This window comes from Nanorana parkeri, unplaced genomic scaffold (assembly GCF_000935625.1).
Source record: "Nanorana parkeri isolate BGI_ZX_2015 unplaced genomic scaffold, ASM93562v1 scaffold1175, whole genome shotgun sequence".
Lineage (NCBI taxonomy): Eukaryota > Metazoa > Chordata > Amphibia > Anura > Dicroglossidae > Nanorana > Nanorana parkeri.
In genome coordinates, this window is record NW_017307443.1 from 1 (window position 1) to 15997 (window position 15997).

Sequence of the window (15997 nt, forward strand, 5' to 3'; positions counted from 1 at the left end):
ATCTCGTGATGCTGTCCTGGAAGACGTTATGGGAAAATACCTTTAAAAGAAAGAGCTCTATCTGTCCCCACAAAATGGTATAAAATTAATTTCAGTACAGCGTTGCATAACGGAATAAATGTCAGTCAAAGTACCGCAGCGCTGAACACTGAAAAATGGTTAAACATTCACTGCAATTTTTGATCACACCTGGTATATTGTGTGTATGAGCTGGTATATTATGGGCCCATACACACAGCTGGGATGAGCTGGTATATTATGGGCTCATATACACACATCTGGGATTTGTTTAGTAATCTTGCACTGCACTGCATAAAATCAGAGAACATCTGCAGTCAGTCTTTCTGTGTCATTTATATACGTACACATTGAAAACGGATATAAGCTACATGCACACAGCCGTAAGAGATTTACTGATCATATATGCATGCTTTTTTCTGGCCAAAACGTTCCAGCGTAATGACCAGTAAAATGCATGCATTTAGACACATAAACACGTATGTGTTTAAAGAACTCCGGGCAAAAGGAAAATTAACCCTTTCGGTCGGGCTTCCCCCACACTAAGTGCTCATTTTTAGTCTAGGGTCTAAAATAACAAAGAAATACTCACCTGAAGCTCAGTCCCACCTGGCTGCTAGACCGGCCCCTGTAGCCATTCTCCCGCTCCCCGCTGGCAGTCTAAGGATCTGTAAGTCATCACATCTAATACAGTGTATTGGACGTGAGGAAGCTGAGGGACATTATATTGCTGGAGCGGAAGGGGAGAGAGGGACCGGTCTAGCAGTCAGGGGGGACTGAGGTTCAGGTGAGAGTATAGCTTCTCTTCTATCTATATATATCTGTTATTTTAGACCCTACAGCAGATGGGATTTGTAGTTCCAAAGTGCTACAAATGAAGAGGTGAAGAGTTTGGAGAAGGCAGGAGAAGTGACCAATCTAGGACAACGTAGCTGAACTGGAAAGTGAGCTGAATTGGAGAATTTTTCCAGTTCAGCTACAGTATGTTGTCCTATATTGTTCACTTCTGCCTTCTCCAAACTCTTCACCCTTTTGTGAGTAACCCTGCCTATACTAAAAATAAGCAGTTAACCCTTGTAGTGCCGGTGGTAGCCCCAATGCAAGGGTTACGTTTAATTCTGCCCAGAGTTCTTCTATACGTGCTTAAAATTCTCGTTCCATGCTCGCTCCTGCTGTTTTCAGTCTCATGTACACACGAAACGCTCAGTTGTGGATGGGGACTGAAAGTATATTCTTGTCAATGGAGCAATGCACACAGCTGTGTAAACATGCTCTGCATTCAGATGTGCATCACACAATAGAAATATTTGCATTTGAGGACAATTAAGGGAATTGATCACATCTGGAGCAACTATGCACAGCAACCAATCAGCTTCTATCTTTCATTTTGAAAGCTTAACTGAACGAACTGATGAGAGAAGCTGATTGGTTACCATGGGCAACTGCTCCAGATTTTGTCTGCTCCAGTTTTGATAAATTCCCCCATACATTTTATGAACAGACATGTGTAATTACGTCCATGTGTACACTGAAGTGTGTAGATGAAGTCCAAACAAGAAAATGACATTAAGAGGAATAGAAAACGAATTTGTTGGGGGAACACATTTATTAACGGACGCTTACGCGATATCAGCATTTTAGGAACCCATCAAGGGATGGAAAGCTGTTGGGAAAAAAACATCCACTTCCCAGTTCCCACAGTGCCATGGTGCCGCATATGACAGTGACAGCCCTATACAGTGCGGGGAGGGTAGGCTCCCCCTCTCTGACGTCACTTCCGATGGTGCCCCGGGTTTTGTGCTCCGCCGCATCATTTCCGTCACTTTGTAAAGCTGGTGCTGTGTCATGGCTGAGGCCGGCTGTTACCGGCTCCGCTGCTCTCTGGCCGTACACGAGCTGGACGTGAGGGGGGTGGCGCCGTGCCCGCTTTCGCCAGGTGAGGGCTTCGTCTCCGTGTCACGTGACAGGAGTGCCCGCCTCTGGGTGCCGGACAGGTGAGAGAGTGCCTGAGGGGGCTGTCATTGTATATATATGTCTATGGAGGTATGGTGTAGGGGACAGGACGGCTTCCAGCCATTCAGATGTATTACACACCTGTCATTGTATACTCATGAGATCAACACCTAGATGGTCACAGGATTCCTAAATCACATTACTTTGTAGGCCTCATTCACACCTGGCGTACCTGTAAACACACCCTTCAGTTTTTTGGTACGTAGGGCAGTTCATCAATTACAAAACGTTGTGATCGAAGATGAAAATCATGCTGGAGACGGCAGATTACCTGAGGGTTCTAATGTACACATTCCTTTGTGTGGATGGAATCAGTCGGAGGTGCTTCTGAAGATTCTTAATCCATTGACAGGTGCATTTGATCTGCAGTTCACCCACTGACCTGTGTTTGTCTAGCTTCTGGCAGGTTTTGCATTCTCAGATATGCACTGCAAAGGTTAAAAGAGAACTATGGGGTAACCTTTTTTCCCCCATAGTTCTCTTTAAGGGTTATTAAACCCTCTGGTTTTTTTTTGCATATATCTACTGCTAGCAAGCAGTAGATATATGCAAAACATTAAAAAAAAAAAAAAAAAAAAACTGCTTTAAAAACGGTTTAAACTTACCGCTGTCTTCGTCGTGCGCTCCCGTCCGTAAATTTGAAAATTCTCAGCAGGCGCAAAACATCTTGGGAGGCGGGCGCATGTGCAGTTCAGATTTTCGGCCAGGAGACGAAGAGAGACACAAGGTAAGTCTATGGACAGCAGGCACCCGCATGCAGACACCGTGGGACAGGAAGTGCCAGCAAGGACAGAGGAGTCAGCGCTGGATCGGAGACCCGCAGCAACACTGGAGGGACAGATGAAAACATCGGGAAAGAAGATCAGATTAAAGCCCCGTTCACATTGAGCGATTTATCGCGCGGTAATTCCTGCGATATCGCGGCAATTTACAGCGCGATATCGCTCTCCAATGCTTCTCAATGGGGCAAAGGGTCCTGCTGTCGCGGGTCGTGCGTCGCTACAGCAGGACCCTTTTTGGAGTGGATTTAGCCGCGATTCTCGCTTGCTCAATGCAAGCATTTGCGCGATATATCGCACAAATGCAAATCGCGCGACAAACGCGCAATTTGCGAACCGCTCAATGTGAACGGGGCCTAAGATATCATTTAAAGTAAGTGCTTTCATTAACATTGGGGGAGGGAAAAATGTTTTTGACTTTAATGTCACTTTAAGGGTCACGGGAGGACATATACTCAGCCCTGGTTCACACCTAGGCGTATTGCATATGCACGGTTGTCTTACCGGGATTCGCGGTAAAAAAATCGGGCGACAAACGCGCGTTTCCGAGGGCTACTTGGCTGTATCCCAATGGAAACGCGCAACAAAAACGGCCCAAAGTAGTACATGTACCTTTTCAGGCGTGGGCCGTTTTGTATCGCGTTAGGGACGGGCTGAAATACGCCAAGGTGGGAACCAGACCCATTGAATACAATGGGATTTAGATGTTTGAGCGTTTTGTAGAGCGTTCGTCGAGCGTAGAACGCGCTACAAAACGTTCAGGTGTGAACGAGGGCTAACATGCTCCGATACTGAGAGCGCTGCAACCGGGACAGATTCCGACAATACTGTAGAGATCCACCCAGCTGCATGAATGACAGCGGGCTCTGCCTATCAACAGGCAGAGCTAGCTATGCCCGCCCTCTCCCTGTCCATTCCTCCACTCAGCGCTGGAGGATCGGAGGGGGGGGGGAATCCCTGTGGAGAGCGGTGACTGACGGTCACCGCTCTCTGCAGGGAGATGATAGGGAAGTCAGTGGTTGCGGTAAGCTTTCGCTCACTTCCCGATCAATAGAGCCGACCTGTGACAGCTTCAATGTCACACGTCGGCTATAACTATGGGGATAAGTGTAATTCACTCACCTCACAGTTCTCCTTATAAGTGCTCCTTTTGGTCTAAGGTCTGAAATAGGAAAAAAAAAAAAGATATACTGTATTTTTCCATGTATAAGACTATACTTTTTCTTAAAAATATTTACCTAAAAATTGAGGGGCGTCTTATACATGGGGGGGCCGAGAGGAGAACCGCGGTTGCGAAACTGCCGATACCTCTGCAAACTAGCCTCACGAGTGAAACTTCCGATTGCAGAGACAAGCTAACAGGTTTCCTCCAATCATGAGCCTTATGTACCTGACGTCAGCTGATGCTGCGGAGAGCGTGTAGCCAGTGCCCAGATGCATCAAGGAGCCCATAAAAATGTCAGGAAACAAACAAAAAAAATACCGGTAAATACTCGTACCAGTTAGCAGCTGTCTTACTCTGCAAAATTTAAACTGGATGTGAGCAGTTATGCAAAAGAGCATGGAAAATATTGATTTCCGAATTTTGGGTAAGAAAAGTGGGGGGCGTCCTATACATGGGGGCGTTTTATAGACGGAAAAATACGGTACTCACCTGATTCTTGGTCTGGCTTGGTTGCTAGACCAGTCCCCGCAGCTTCTTTTCTCTTGGGCTCCGGCAGTCCTAGCCCCATGACGTCATCTATTCACTTGCATTGCAGCTGTCATTTTTAAAGAGCACCGGCTGCCTGGAATTTGTCCAGCTCGCAGTGCATATAGTGAAGCATTTAGAGTTTTGCTTTTTGGTACCTGAATTGCCGAGAAATGGATAACCAAGAGGCTTTATTTTAACCTTTTCTATATTAAATACATTTTAAACACTCGTTTCTCTACCCATGACATGAAGTCGTAGGCTCAGCATGTTCTGAGATATTGCCATCTTTACATGGGATCTGCAGTATATCTCTGCAAGGTAGTTTTAAAAAAAAAAATACACTTTATTTAAAATTTTACAATGTCACAGTCCATATACATTTTAAATAAAGTTTGTTTCAAAAATTACCTTACGGAGATATATTCAGGAGCCGCTGTCAATCACCCGAGGACGTGTTTCTAATGACGTCGGGCTGCCTGTGCGTGGGTGAACAGGCATTGTCTTACGAAAGCTTGTTGTACCGGGCAAAGGAGCATGCTCTAGAGGGTGGCACCATAGGACACAGCAAGAGAATGAAGCCACCCTCGGAACGGAAGCCATCTGCAGCACTGGGGGGGAAAGGAAAAATAAGAGACGATCTGCAGACGAAATGGAGCATCTCATGCAATGAGATTTATCTAGTTGCATGCATTTAAAATAAAAAAATTAAAAAAATCTGTGAAGCTTTAATATCACTAGAGTTTAGTGTCACTTTAATAGCTATTTATAATCTAAATCAGTGGTTCTTAACCTGTGTAACCTCAGGACCCACATTTGTCCTTGATCATTAAGTGGTGATCCAAGTCACACTGCAATGGAACACACGGCATTGCGGTACCGCGCAAAATACAATTCCAAATACAGTCACTCAGGTCCGGCATTGCGGTACCGCGTGTTCTGGTGCGGGGGCGATTTGAACTGTGGGCGGGAGGTCTGTTTGGGGTGCCATTATGAGAACTGGAGTGGATCCTCAGCCAGGGGCCCAGTGCTGGGCTGCTGTGCTGTGACGGAGCTCCATCCATACATGCATTGCTTGTACAACTCCCATGCGTGCCCTCTAGAGGTGTCGGGAGCCAAAATGTGACATCACTCCGCTCCAGGCACCTCCTACAGGGCACGTGAGGGAGCTGTAAGCAGTGCATGTATGGATGGAGCTCCCTCGTGACCATACCTCCAGCCCACACCACCTCAAACAGACACTCAACGCCAGGCAGCATATTCTGAATGGCTCCTCTGCATGAGAAATTACATTGCTTCGCTAGGAGGAGGCTAAGAGACTCTCACCTAGAAAAGTGGAAGGCACACGGCAGCCCACTGAACACGGCGTCGCGACCCAATTTTGGGTCACAGCCCACCAGTTGAGAACCAAGGATCTAGAGACCCCAACACTGATTAGTTGCATTGGTTATTGAAGAAATCATCTATAACCTATGAATAGTCTCACCTCCAGTATATACTGCTTTGTGGATAATGCATTGTTTGACAGAGCTGCATTCTTTCTTTCCTTTATATCCACCTTCAGGGACAAGTGAAGGATTTATGAAAGGGGTTTCCAGCTAATTACTGGTCTGTGAAAGTTTAGGTTTTGTACCTTACAAGAAATCATGGCTGTTGCATATGGTAAACATTAGATCTGCAATGCTTTATTTTCCCTCTTCACTTTGTGTTTTTATTATCTAGTCCCACCAGAGGCTTTATTGAATTACATCGTATGAAAGGACATTCCAACTTTATCTCCACCGTGTGCTTTATACCTCCAAGTGAAGCCTACCCACGTGGATTAATTGCAACTGGTGGAAATGACAATAACATATGCGTGTTCAGCCTGGATAGTGAAAGTCCTCTTTATATTTTAAAAGGCCATAAGGACACAGGTGAGTCATGCCTGCTTTTGTGCCCATTAGGCTATGTAGAAGTAGTCACCCGCACACCTAGGTCAAATGCATCAATCCGTCCTTTTATTGACATCCGATACACATGGCATTACATGTACAAAGCAACGTTTCGGAACCTAGCATGATCCCTTCATCAGGCAAGAAGCACAGTGACACTGGTATGCAGGGGACTACTTCTACATTTAGATTTATGTGGCGCCAACCGCATGTCATTCAGTACCCTCCAGTCTATTACTATGGGATTGCTGTCTGGCAGTGCAATAGGACACAAATTGTCATTGGGCTATGTACACAATAATAATACAGTTGTTCAGACATTGTTTAATGGAATTTTCAAATGGGCATGTATAAAATAATCCTTTTGAGAAATCTGTGTCATCTCAAGCATGTAGTCACACACTAGTGGGCAGCAAAACAATTGTATGCAATACAAGAGCCAAATTCTGCTTCCTTTCCTGTGTTGCTAAGAGAGTGAATAGAGACAGGGAGATGTTTCAAGATTAAATTAAGAAAGAACTCTGGGCACAATTTTTTATTAACCCTTGCAGTGTGGCTACTGCTGCGCTGCAAGGGTTAAGTGCTCATTTTGATCTCGGGCTGAAAATAAAAAAGATATACTCGCCCAATCCTCAGAGCCAGCTGGCAGTCACAGTGCTCCCTCCAGCCTCTCTCCTATGCTGCAGCGATGGTGTGTCCCTCGGCGTCCTATACACTGTGTATAGCACGTGATGATTCAGGGACCTTATATTGCTGCAGCAGAGAGGGAGACAGTCTCCAGGGACTGGTCTAAGAACAAGCTGGCTCAGAAGATCAAGTGAGTATACCTTTTTTTTTTTTTTTTTTTTTTTTTTTCAGTCCTAGACCAAAATAAGCACCTAACCCTTGCAGTGTGGCGGCAGACCCAGTGCAAGGGTTGATCAAAAAATTACCAAGAGTTCTTCTTTGAAGCCTAACTCCCAGGAAATTTTTTTTGGGGGGGGATTTGTCATCGTCCCCCCAGGAGGTGTTAAGGGAGTAAGGTACCCGTGGCAGCTTTTTTTTGTCACCTGTGTCCCATGGGGAGATTTCCCCTCACTTCCTGTCTGATAGCCACAGCTGGAAGTAATCGGAAATCCCTCCAAAATGAAGGAAAGCACTGGTGGTCAGCTGGGTCAACCAAACTAGTTTCCCCATTGGAAGATTTTCCATCTATTCCTGTTCTGGTGACAACCCATTTGGGATTTTCTCTCACTTTCGGTGATAGCAGTCACTAGGATAAATAGAGGAGGTGAATCTCCCTAAGGGGGACACCAAAGCGATAAAAACCTGACAGATGTTCTATTTACTCTTCACTCCAAAATGTAAAAAAAAGTTGCACTATAAAAAACCCAACTCTGTCTGCAATACTTACCTCACCTCTGGTATTGCCCCTGGCAGTAATCCCTCACTCCCCATAGATAAACTCAGTCTTCCTGTTAAATGTATGCAAACATTACATGCATACAGCATTTGGTCAACTTATAATGCAGGATCATGCTACCATCAAGAGCCTGCATGTTATATTGTACATTCTATATGCCCATGAGCCCTAAAACACTCGCTGGGTGGCCTCCAGGTATTGGAGGCAAGAGGGGGGGAACCAGGAGCATAGAACCCAGAATTGGGCTTTGAAATCTATCCATGTTTGCTGTTATTACTGACCTTCTAAAAAAAAGCTAGTTGCCTTGTTTTAATATTTTTTAGACACTGACCTGGAACAAGTGTGCAAATCATGGAATTTGTAGTCTGAAACTGTATCTTCATTCTTATTCTGGGTCAGTACCTCAAAGAATGGAAACCATAGTGTCAATATAAGCATCTGGCAGCTGGCATTTTTAAAACTGGTTTCCTTTGAAAGCTTTTTTCTTTTTTAAAGATCTGATTAACATTCCATCATTCCTGCTCTGTTCATTTTGTCTAAGCACAAATATCATGTTTTTGATACTTTTACAGTCTTGAGTTGGCTGAATGCTGTTGCCTGTATAAAGCTGTATCCAAGACAAATTGCTATGCTTTTGTTATGGAAAAGACCGTTCTTTTTTCTTTTTAGTGTGCACCCTTTCTGCTGGCAAGTTTGGCACCTTATTAAGTGGATCATGGGACACAACTGGAAAAGTGTGGCTGAATGATAAGTGTATGATGACCTTACAGGTAATAGCTTGCTGTATTGTAATATTTGTCATAACATTTCAAAATCTCAATGCATTTCAGGTTTGGTTTCATGTCTTGGTCTTGGTTTCCATTTCCTCGGTAAAATGTTCAAATGCAAATAAAAGGAGGATGAGTCATTCTTAGCAACAAGGAAAATAACAAACACTCCCTCTTCCTTTAACAGTGATGTTGCTTCTCTGGAAATTAGTATGAACCACAGGCTGGACAGAAGCAGAGTAGCCAATGCGCCTTAAAAATGACAGCTGGCACCTAACATTTGAGGCTTTCTCTTGTCAGTCAAGCTGGCTCCTAAAAACAAAAACCTAATGCTTCCTGGATTGTACAGACTGGCATTTTGTTTTTTAACTTTTTGCATATATCTACTTCTAGCTAGCAGTAGATATATGCAAAAAAACCGGAGGGTTTATAAACCCTTTACAGTTTGTGATAGACCGATGACGGAATGATTCCGTCATGCAGGAAAATGAGTGCTGGTCCGTGGTATAAATATATACGTTTTGTGTGGTCATTTTGCTTTTTGTGATGGCTTTTAAAGTTAGGTGACAAACATACCGCATTCTAAAGTTGTTCCACACTATAATTGTATTTCACTCCTTGTAATTCGTGACCTATAGCTCCCAAAATATACTGAAATCCCAGACATATGATATACCCTAAAAATTAGGACAAGTATAGGAGTTTATTATTACTTTCTGTTAGCTACACTAATAATGTACACATTATTATTGCCAAAGCTATAAACAATGTGGGGGTTATTTCTTCCATTAATTTTTTTTGAATCTCTATCTATCTATCTATATATCTATCTATATATCTATATTCTCTTGAAAAATTTGGCGGTGTCTCACCAGTCAGTCACAAATTTCACCAGTCAGCATGACCGGACTATAGCCTTGCAATATATGTTAAAACATTTTGGGGACAGATAGAGCTTTCTTTTGTGACCCCACGGGGGTTATTTGTTTTTACTTTATAATGAAAAAAGTACCCTAAATGTAAAAAAAAAAAAAAAGTTTCCCTATGTTATAAAACCTTTATTCTTACCCATATTTTTAGTACAACATAAAAGTCGGGGTCACGTCGTGTAAATAGACACCAAACATGTCAAGCCTTAAAATTGCGTGCGCCCGCAAAATCGCCAAAAACGCCCATACGCGACAATTAAAATGCTTTTACTGCTCATCAGTTTAGTGTTATCAGTGATTGATGGCTCTAGAATTATTGCTCTCACTCCGACATTTGCGGCAATATGTAACATGTGCGGCACAATAGGCGCAATCGTCGTTTTCGCACGTAGGCGCACCCGACGCATATCTACGTGTGTATGTGGGGGGCGGGGGACTTAAAAAAATGTTTTCTTTTTTAATTTTTTTTTTGCTTCTTTATTTATTTTTTTATGATTCTTTAATTTTTATATTACTTTTTTTTTTAACACAACTTTATTGCTATTACATGGGGGGCTAAGAAGCCCCCTATGGGATAGCTAATTTACATGACAGGTCCTCTTAATGGAGACATCAGGGGTCTCCAAGACCCCTAAAGTCACCTAGGGACCCCCAGAGAAGCTGATGAAGCAGAGATCGGCTTCATCAGCTTCTCTAGCTGGAGAGTGACACTGAATGCAGGAAGTGATGTAATATACATCACTTCCTGCATTCGGGGACTGAGAGGAGATCAAAGGGAGTTCGTGTACTGACCTCCCTTTGATCTCCTGTCACAGAGCCGTGCCGGTCCCGGCCGCATCGGGCACAGCGGATCTCGGGACCGGCAACGGCAGTGACAGCTTCTAATACAAGCGATCGAGAGTCTCTATAGATACGCCCAATCGCTTGGCTGTAAAGCTCCCGGCCGTGTAATTACAACGGCCGGCCGGGAAGCTGCTCGTCGGGCTCCACTGTCTGCTCCTCACAGCTCGAAAATCCGCTCGTCTGTGCAGCATACAAACAGTGTTTTTGCTTTAGTTCAGAAGCTGAAAAACTTTCAAGGCTGCTTGCGGCAAAGGTCATGTAATCTCTTCTCCAATTCATAATCAACAATATGCAAAAAGCAGCTATGAAATGTCACCAACAGCATTAGCAAACTCCTTTTGTGAGAAGGTACTGAGGGAAGCAACAATTACCCTTCCCATATTCCACCTTCTAGTTGTGGAGCAGCAACTGGTACATTTTTTTTTTTTAATTTTTTTTTAAGGTGCTGCAGAGTTGTTTGCCAACTTTTTTACTAAAAATCACATCAACGTGCAGCTCTGCATGCTGATCTAAAATCTTATTACTTTCATTAGTTAAATGATGTCATCGTGTCCAAGCAATACATCAGCAGAGCATTGCTTGGAAATCTCATCTGTAAGCTCACACGATCTCGGGGAAAGGCATTTTCCTCCCCTGAGATGATGTGCATGGTCACATGTCCTAGTCCCATAAGCCAGAGTTCCTGGAAGTAAAGGGGGATCTAGTAATCTGCCCTCAGTAAACATGGCCATTGTGAGAAGACTGGGGAGGAAAAGAGAAATAAGGTATGCAGAGGATACAAAGACGGCAATTATCTAGAAGTATGTGTTTGTGGATTGTCATTACTAAACATTTATAAAGGTGTGTTTGTTGTTAGTTTAAAAATATGGGTAAAGGTACTTTTTAAAAAACAATCAATCATCTCAACATTGCAATGTCAGCGCTCCCCTCCATCACTTGCTCTGCCGTCGTCTCCTGGTCTTCTTCGGTGTCTTCGACCTCTTGATTGGCCAGCCAGCATGATGTAACTCCTACGCATGTGCACGGTAGTTCCTTCATCTCTGCATGCCAGGTCTGTGCACTGTGCTGCGCATACACGGCTTAGTGTACAGAAAACAGAATTGCTGACAGGCAGGTAGGAGATGTTTGGCAGATGAGACTTATACAGTCTCTTCTGCTAAAAAAAAAAAAAAAAAAAAAGGCAGACTTTACTTTCACTTCAACTCTATTCAAGAACTAATGGCCCTAAAACTAATCTATGGTGAGGAGTAAATCATTGGCTGCATCCATGAAAAACCTGTATCTGATCATTCTCAAGCATGGTGGGGGAAACTGTCTGATTGTCAGCTGGCCCGTAGACATGGAATTATTGCCTGATCTAGACAACTAGATCAAAAGTATCTGCTTAACATAACATAAGACACATATCTGCTAGTATACTGATTCTAGCATATTTGTCAAGCCTGACTAAAAAGCAAAAACACATGCACCATTAAGTTTTTTTTAACTAGCATGGCTATTCACAAAAGGGTGAAGGGTTTGGAGAAGACAGGAGAAGTGAGCAATCTAGGACAACATAGCTGATTTAGAAAAATTCTCCAATTCAGCTCACTTTCCAGTTGAGCTATGTTGTCCTAGATTGTTCACTTCTCCTGCCTTCTCCAAACTCTTCACCCTTTAGTGAATAACCCTTAAGGTGCCCATACACTGCACGATTCTCGTACGAGAATCGTGGGAAATCCCGCGATCGTACAGTGTATGGAAGGCGTGCGACCGCTTCTACTGTACGGTCGCACGTCTTCCGTCGAACCAGCATGCTAGAAAACCCACCGGGGATCGTACGATTCTCGGCGAGTTAGTGGCCTGCTGGTTCGACAACTGCCGAACGGGCCGGTGTGCGCACGCGCACACTGCCCGTTTGCAGTCATCGTAAGCCCGCCCCTCATTAGTCATCGTAAGCCCGCCCCTCAGGGGGGCGGGCTTGCGATGATCGAGAGTACGATCTGCCTGTCCAAGATGGGCAGATCGTACGTTTTTTTTAAGTACTTTACAACCATCGCAAGACTAAGGTCTTGCGATGGTTGTAAAGTGTATGGCCACCTTTTAGACTTTTTTTTAAATCTGTGATTTAGCCCCCAGTCACACCTGAGTATTCCTGAAGAGCAACCATGCCCTACATGAAGAATCCCATTATTTTCAGTGGTGCTTTAGGTTTGTGTTGCTTGTAGCTATTTTCAGGCAGAATCGCATGTTTTTGTTCCCATGGGAATGACTGAAAAATGCGCGGAACGTGTTTTTCATGCCATACAACTGTCTCCTTTTCCTAGTAACTAGATTTCATAAAGAAAGACGCTCAAGCCTGAAAACGCACCAAAAATTGCTTCATTATCACCTGAAACCACTTACGCTAAAGTGTAATTGGGGGCTTTGAAATGAGGCCTAAAGTATAACATTTGTATTTATTTTGTTTATCTCGTAGGGACATACAGCTGCTGTATGGGCTGTGAAGATTTTGCCTGAACAAGGTTTAATGTTGACTGGTTCAGCTGATAAGTCCATTAAGCTGTGGAAAGCAGGGCGGTGTGACAGGACCTTCCTAGGTGAGTTAAGTTGAACAACAGAGACCTGCAACAGCCTGGCTTAAATTCCACATGCCCATAACCTTCTAACTGGATTTACCTATAAATCTGTCATGTACAAAGACAAGGCTTTTTTTTTTTTTTTTGGTTACGGGTCTAAGATCGTTAAATGGAGTTGTTGCAGTTGTCTAAGGAACAACACTTTTTGTTAGAAATATCACATCTGTGGCTCCCAATGTTATCAATTACACAATGTAAGAAGGATTATTTAATATGTAGCGCTTAACTTAAATGAGCCATTTAGTTTTCTCTCTTGCGTGATTGTTGGATTGAGGAAAACTTTGACTGTTCGTAGACTTGAACCTCATGTAAAGCAGAGACATTTTAATATTGCAGCAGGTGATTGGATATCTCTTAAGGTGGCCATACACTTTACAACCATCGCAAGACCTTAGTCTTGCGATGGTTGTAAAGTGATTAAAAAAACGTACGATCTGCCCATCTTGGACAGGCAGATCGTACTCTCGATCATCGCAAGCCCGCCCCCCTGAGGGGCAAGCTTAAGATGACTGCAAACGGTCTGTGTGCGCGTGCGCACACCGGCCTGTTCGGCAGTTGTCGAACCAGCAGGCCACTAACTCGCCGAGAATCGTACGATTCCTGGCGGGTTTTCTAGCCTGATGGTTCGACGGAAGACGTGCGACCGTACCGTAGAAACGGTCGCACACCTTCCATACACTGCACGATTCTTGTACAATCGTGGGATTTCCCGCGATTCTAGTACGAGAATCGTGCAGTGTATGGGCACCTTTACAGACCAACAGGCATTTAATCAATTAGTAATGAAGTGACTATTGTAGCTTTAGAACATTGTATACTGCTGGTGTGAGTAGGTTACATGACCGTTCTGTATGTTAGCAGTCAAGGTAGTTTCCAAAGCTACAGATCTTAAAATATCACTTTTTTTTTTTTTTTCCCTTGTAAGTTATTTAATGGGATCCCCCCCCCGGCTTCAATTGAGTTCACTGCAAAGTTTGGGTTTTGAGCTAGACAGCTTGCTTTGGGCCTGTTGGATATTCGTCTGAAGTTTATTGCGTTTAGCCTACAGTAATCGTTCTGTCTTTAACTAACCACAGCTGAATTCAATACCTTTTTAAATCTCATGTTTCAGGACATGAAGATTGTGTACGAGGATTGGCAACAGTGAGTGAGACTGAATTTCTGTCTTGCTCCAATGATTCCTCTGTGAGGAGGTGGCTGATTACTGGGGAATGCTTACAGATCTACTACAGTCACACCAATTATATTTATAGCATATGTCTCTTTCCAAATTCTAAAGGTAAGAAACAAATCTATACAACAGTTGTTAATGGCTGCCTAGGGTTACTTAATTTTTCTTAACATTTTCATAATTAGAATTTTAAACAACACTTATAACACTTAGGAAAATATATATAGATATATAACATAAATACAGAAAAAAAATCCTCATCCACCATATGTACATATCGATAAAACAATATCCAGGAACTAACTCATTTTGGTCAGAACTTCTAGACATATATAAACATTTACAGTGCTAATATAGTTCAAAAAGAAGCACAGAGACTTGGACCTGGATTAGTCAATTTATATCTTAGACTCACATACACGACCCTCATATGACCAGATATAGTAATAATAACATTGAAAAAATTCTAAGGTACCCTTATTGTGTACGATAGTGTAGCCATCTGGACCAGAGTAAAATAAATGTATCTTCACCAATCATACATTACAGTTTTATCCAACTCAGAAATCCATTTGGATACTGAGGGAGGGATGGTGGATATCCATTTCCTTGCCACCAGTATCCTAGCCGTACGTAAGGCTCTTTTGTATAGCCGATTTGAGGTATGAATCCCTCAGAGGGATATCAAAAATGGCAAGTATACAGACTCTAGGTGCGTTATCTAACAATATATCGAAGACAGAATAAAAATCCTTAAACACTGCATCCTAATATCGGACCAATTTAGGACATCTCCACAATAAATGTATCGGGGATCCCTGGTGGTATATTATTATTTTACAATGTCAGAAAACAATAGCACATAACTGGAGTGTAGAAGTAAAGTGTTTTACATTCACTGCTTACAGTGTTAGTATAAAATAGATTTCCAGGAACCCGTTCAGTTAAAGTTTATCCTTGCTCCCCAACCCTACTGCATTGAAGTCCTGATTTCCATATCCTGCACTGATGATGGCCAGCTATAGTTTAAAATACAGCGTTGTGCACTTTGGAATTAGTTAATGTTTTAGGCTGTAATTGTGCTATGAGCACATAGTTGTATAATTTGTCCCCAGGCCATTAAAAAAATCATATGGATTCTTCTGTGCACTATTTTTAATAGGAATAAACTCCATATTTGGAATTTGTGATGAAAATAATGACAAGTAAATGCATTGTTTAAAATAAAACTATGGCCAATCCTTTTCTGGCCATAGTTCTGTTTAGGGTCACAGGAGGACATTTACTAATAGCCTCCTGTGACCCAAAATTCAGCAGTGAGCTATTGCCCACTATATGCTGACAGCGCAGAGTCGTGCTGCAGGCAGGAAGGATCCCTATTTTAGTATTGTCGGGATTCACCCCGCTGCCTGATTGACAACTGGCTCTGCCTCTCTAGAGCCAGCTGTGCCTGCCCCTCCCTTGTCCATCCAGTCAGTGCTGGCGGAACAGAGAGGGAAGGGTGGAATCCCTGCAGGGAGCGGTGACTGTTAGTCATTAATCCCTGCAGGGAGAAGGATTCTTTGTAGGAGCCAGCTCCATTGACGACTAGAGAGAGAACCTCAAAAGTTAGGCGCCAGCAGTATCATTGGCTACTTGGCTCCTGGGATTCGTCCAGCCCTTCACTTGATAGAACCTAGCTCTTAAAGTAGCATGAAAGGCTGGTCGTTTTTTACCGTAATGCATTCTCTGCAATAAGATACACACACACACACACTTGCCTTTTTGTTGTTGATGTCACTTCTGTTCCCCAAATCGAATAGAATAGAACATTTTTAAAGAAAAAGAACTGAA

General features: G+C 43.2%; 1 protein-coding gene across 2 annotated transcripts in view; it reads left to right on the plus strand.

The window, feature by feature from the left end:
* The first annotated feature begins 1770 nt into the window (after positions 1-1770).
* The window catches only part of PLAA (phospholipase A2 activating protein), a 27423-nt gene continuing 13196 nt past the window's right edge, over positions 1771-15997 (plus strand). For both annotated transcript variants that reach the window (XM_018568349.1, XM_018568350.1), the window contains exons 1-5: positions 1771-2012; positions 6223-6416; positions 8506-8606; positions 12834-12954; positions 14105-14272. In XM_018568349.1, coding sequence (XP_018423851.1) covers positions 1864-2012; positions 6223-6416; positions 8506-8606; positions 12834-12954; positions 14105-14272 — 733 coding nt within the window. In that variant the 5' untranslated portion in view covers positions 1771-1863. The remainder of the gene's footprint in view (positions 2013-6222; positions 6417-8505; positions 8607-12833; positions 12955-14104; positions 14273-15997) is intronic.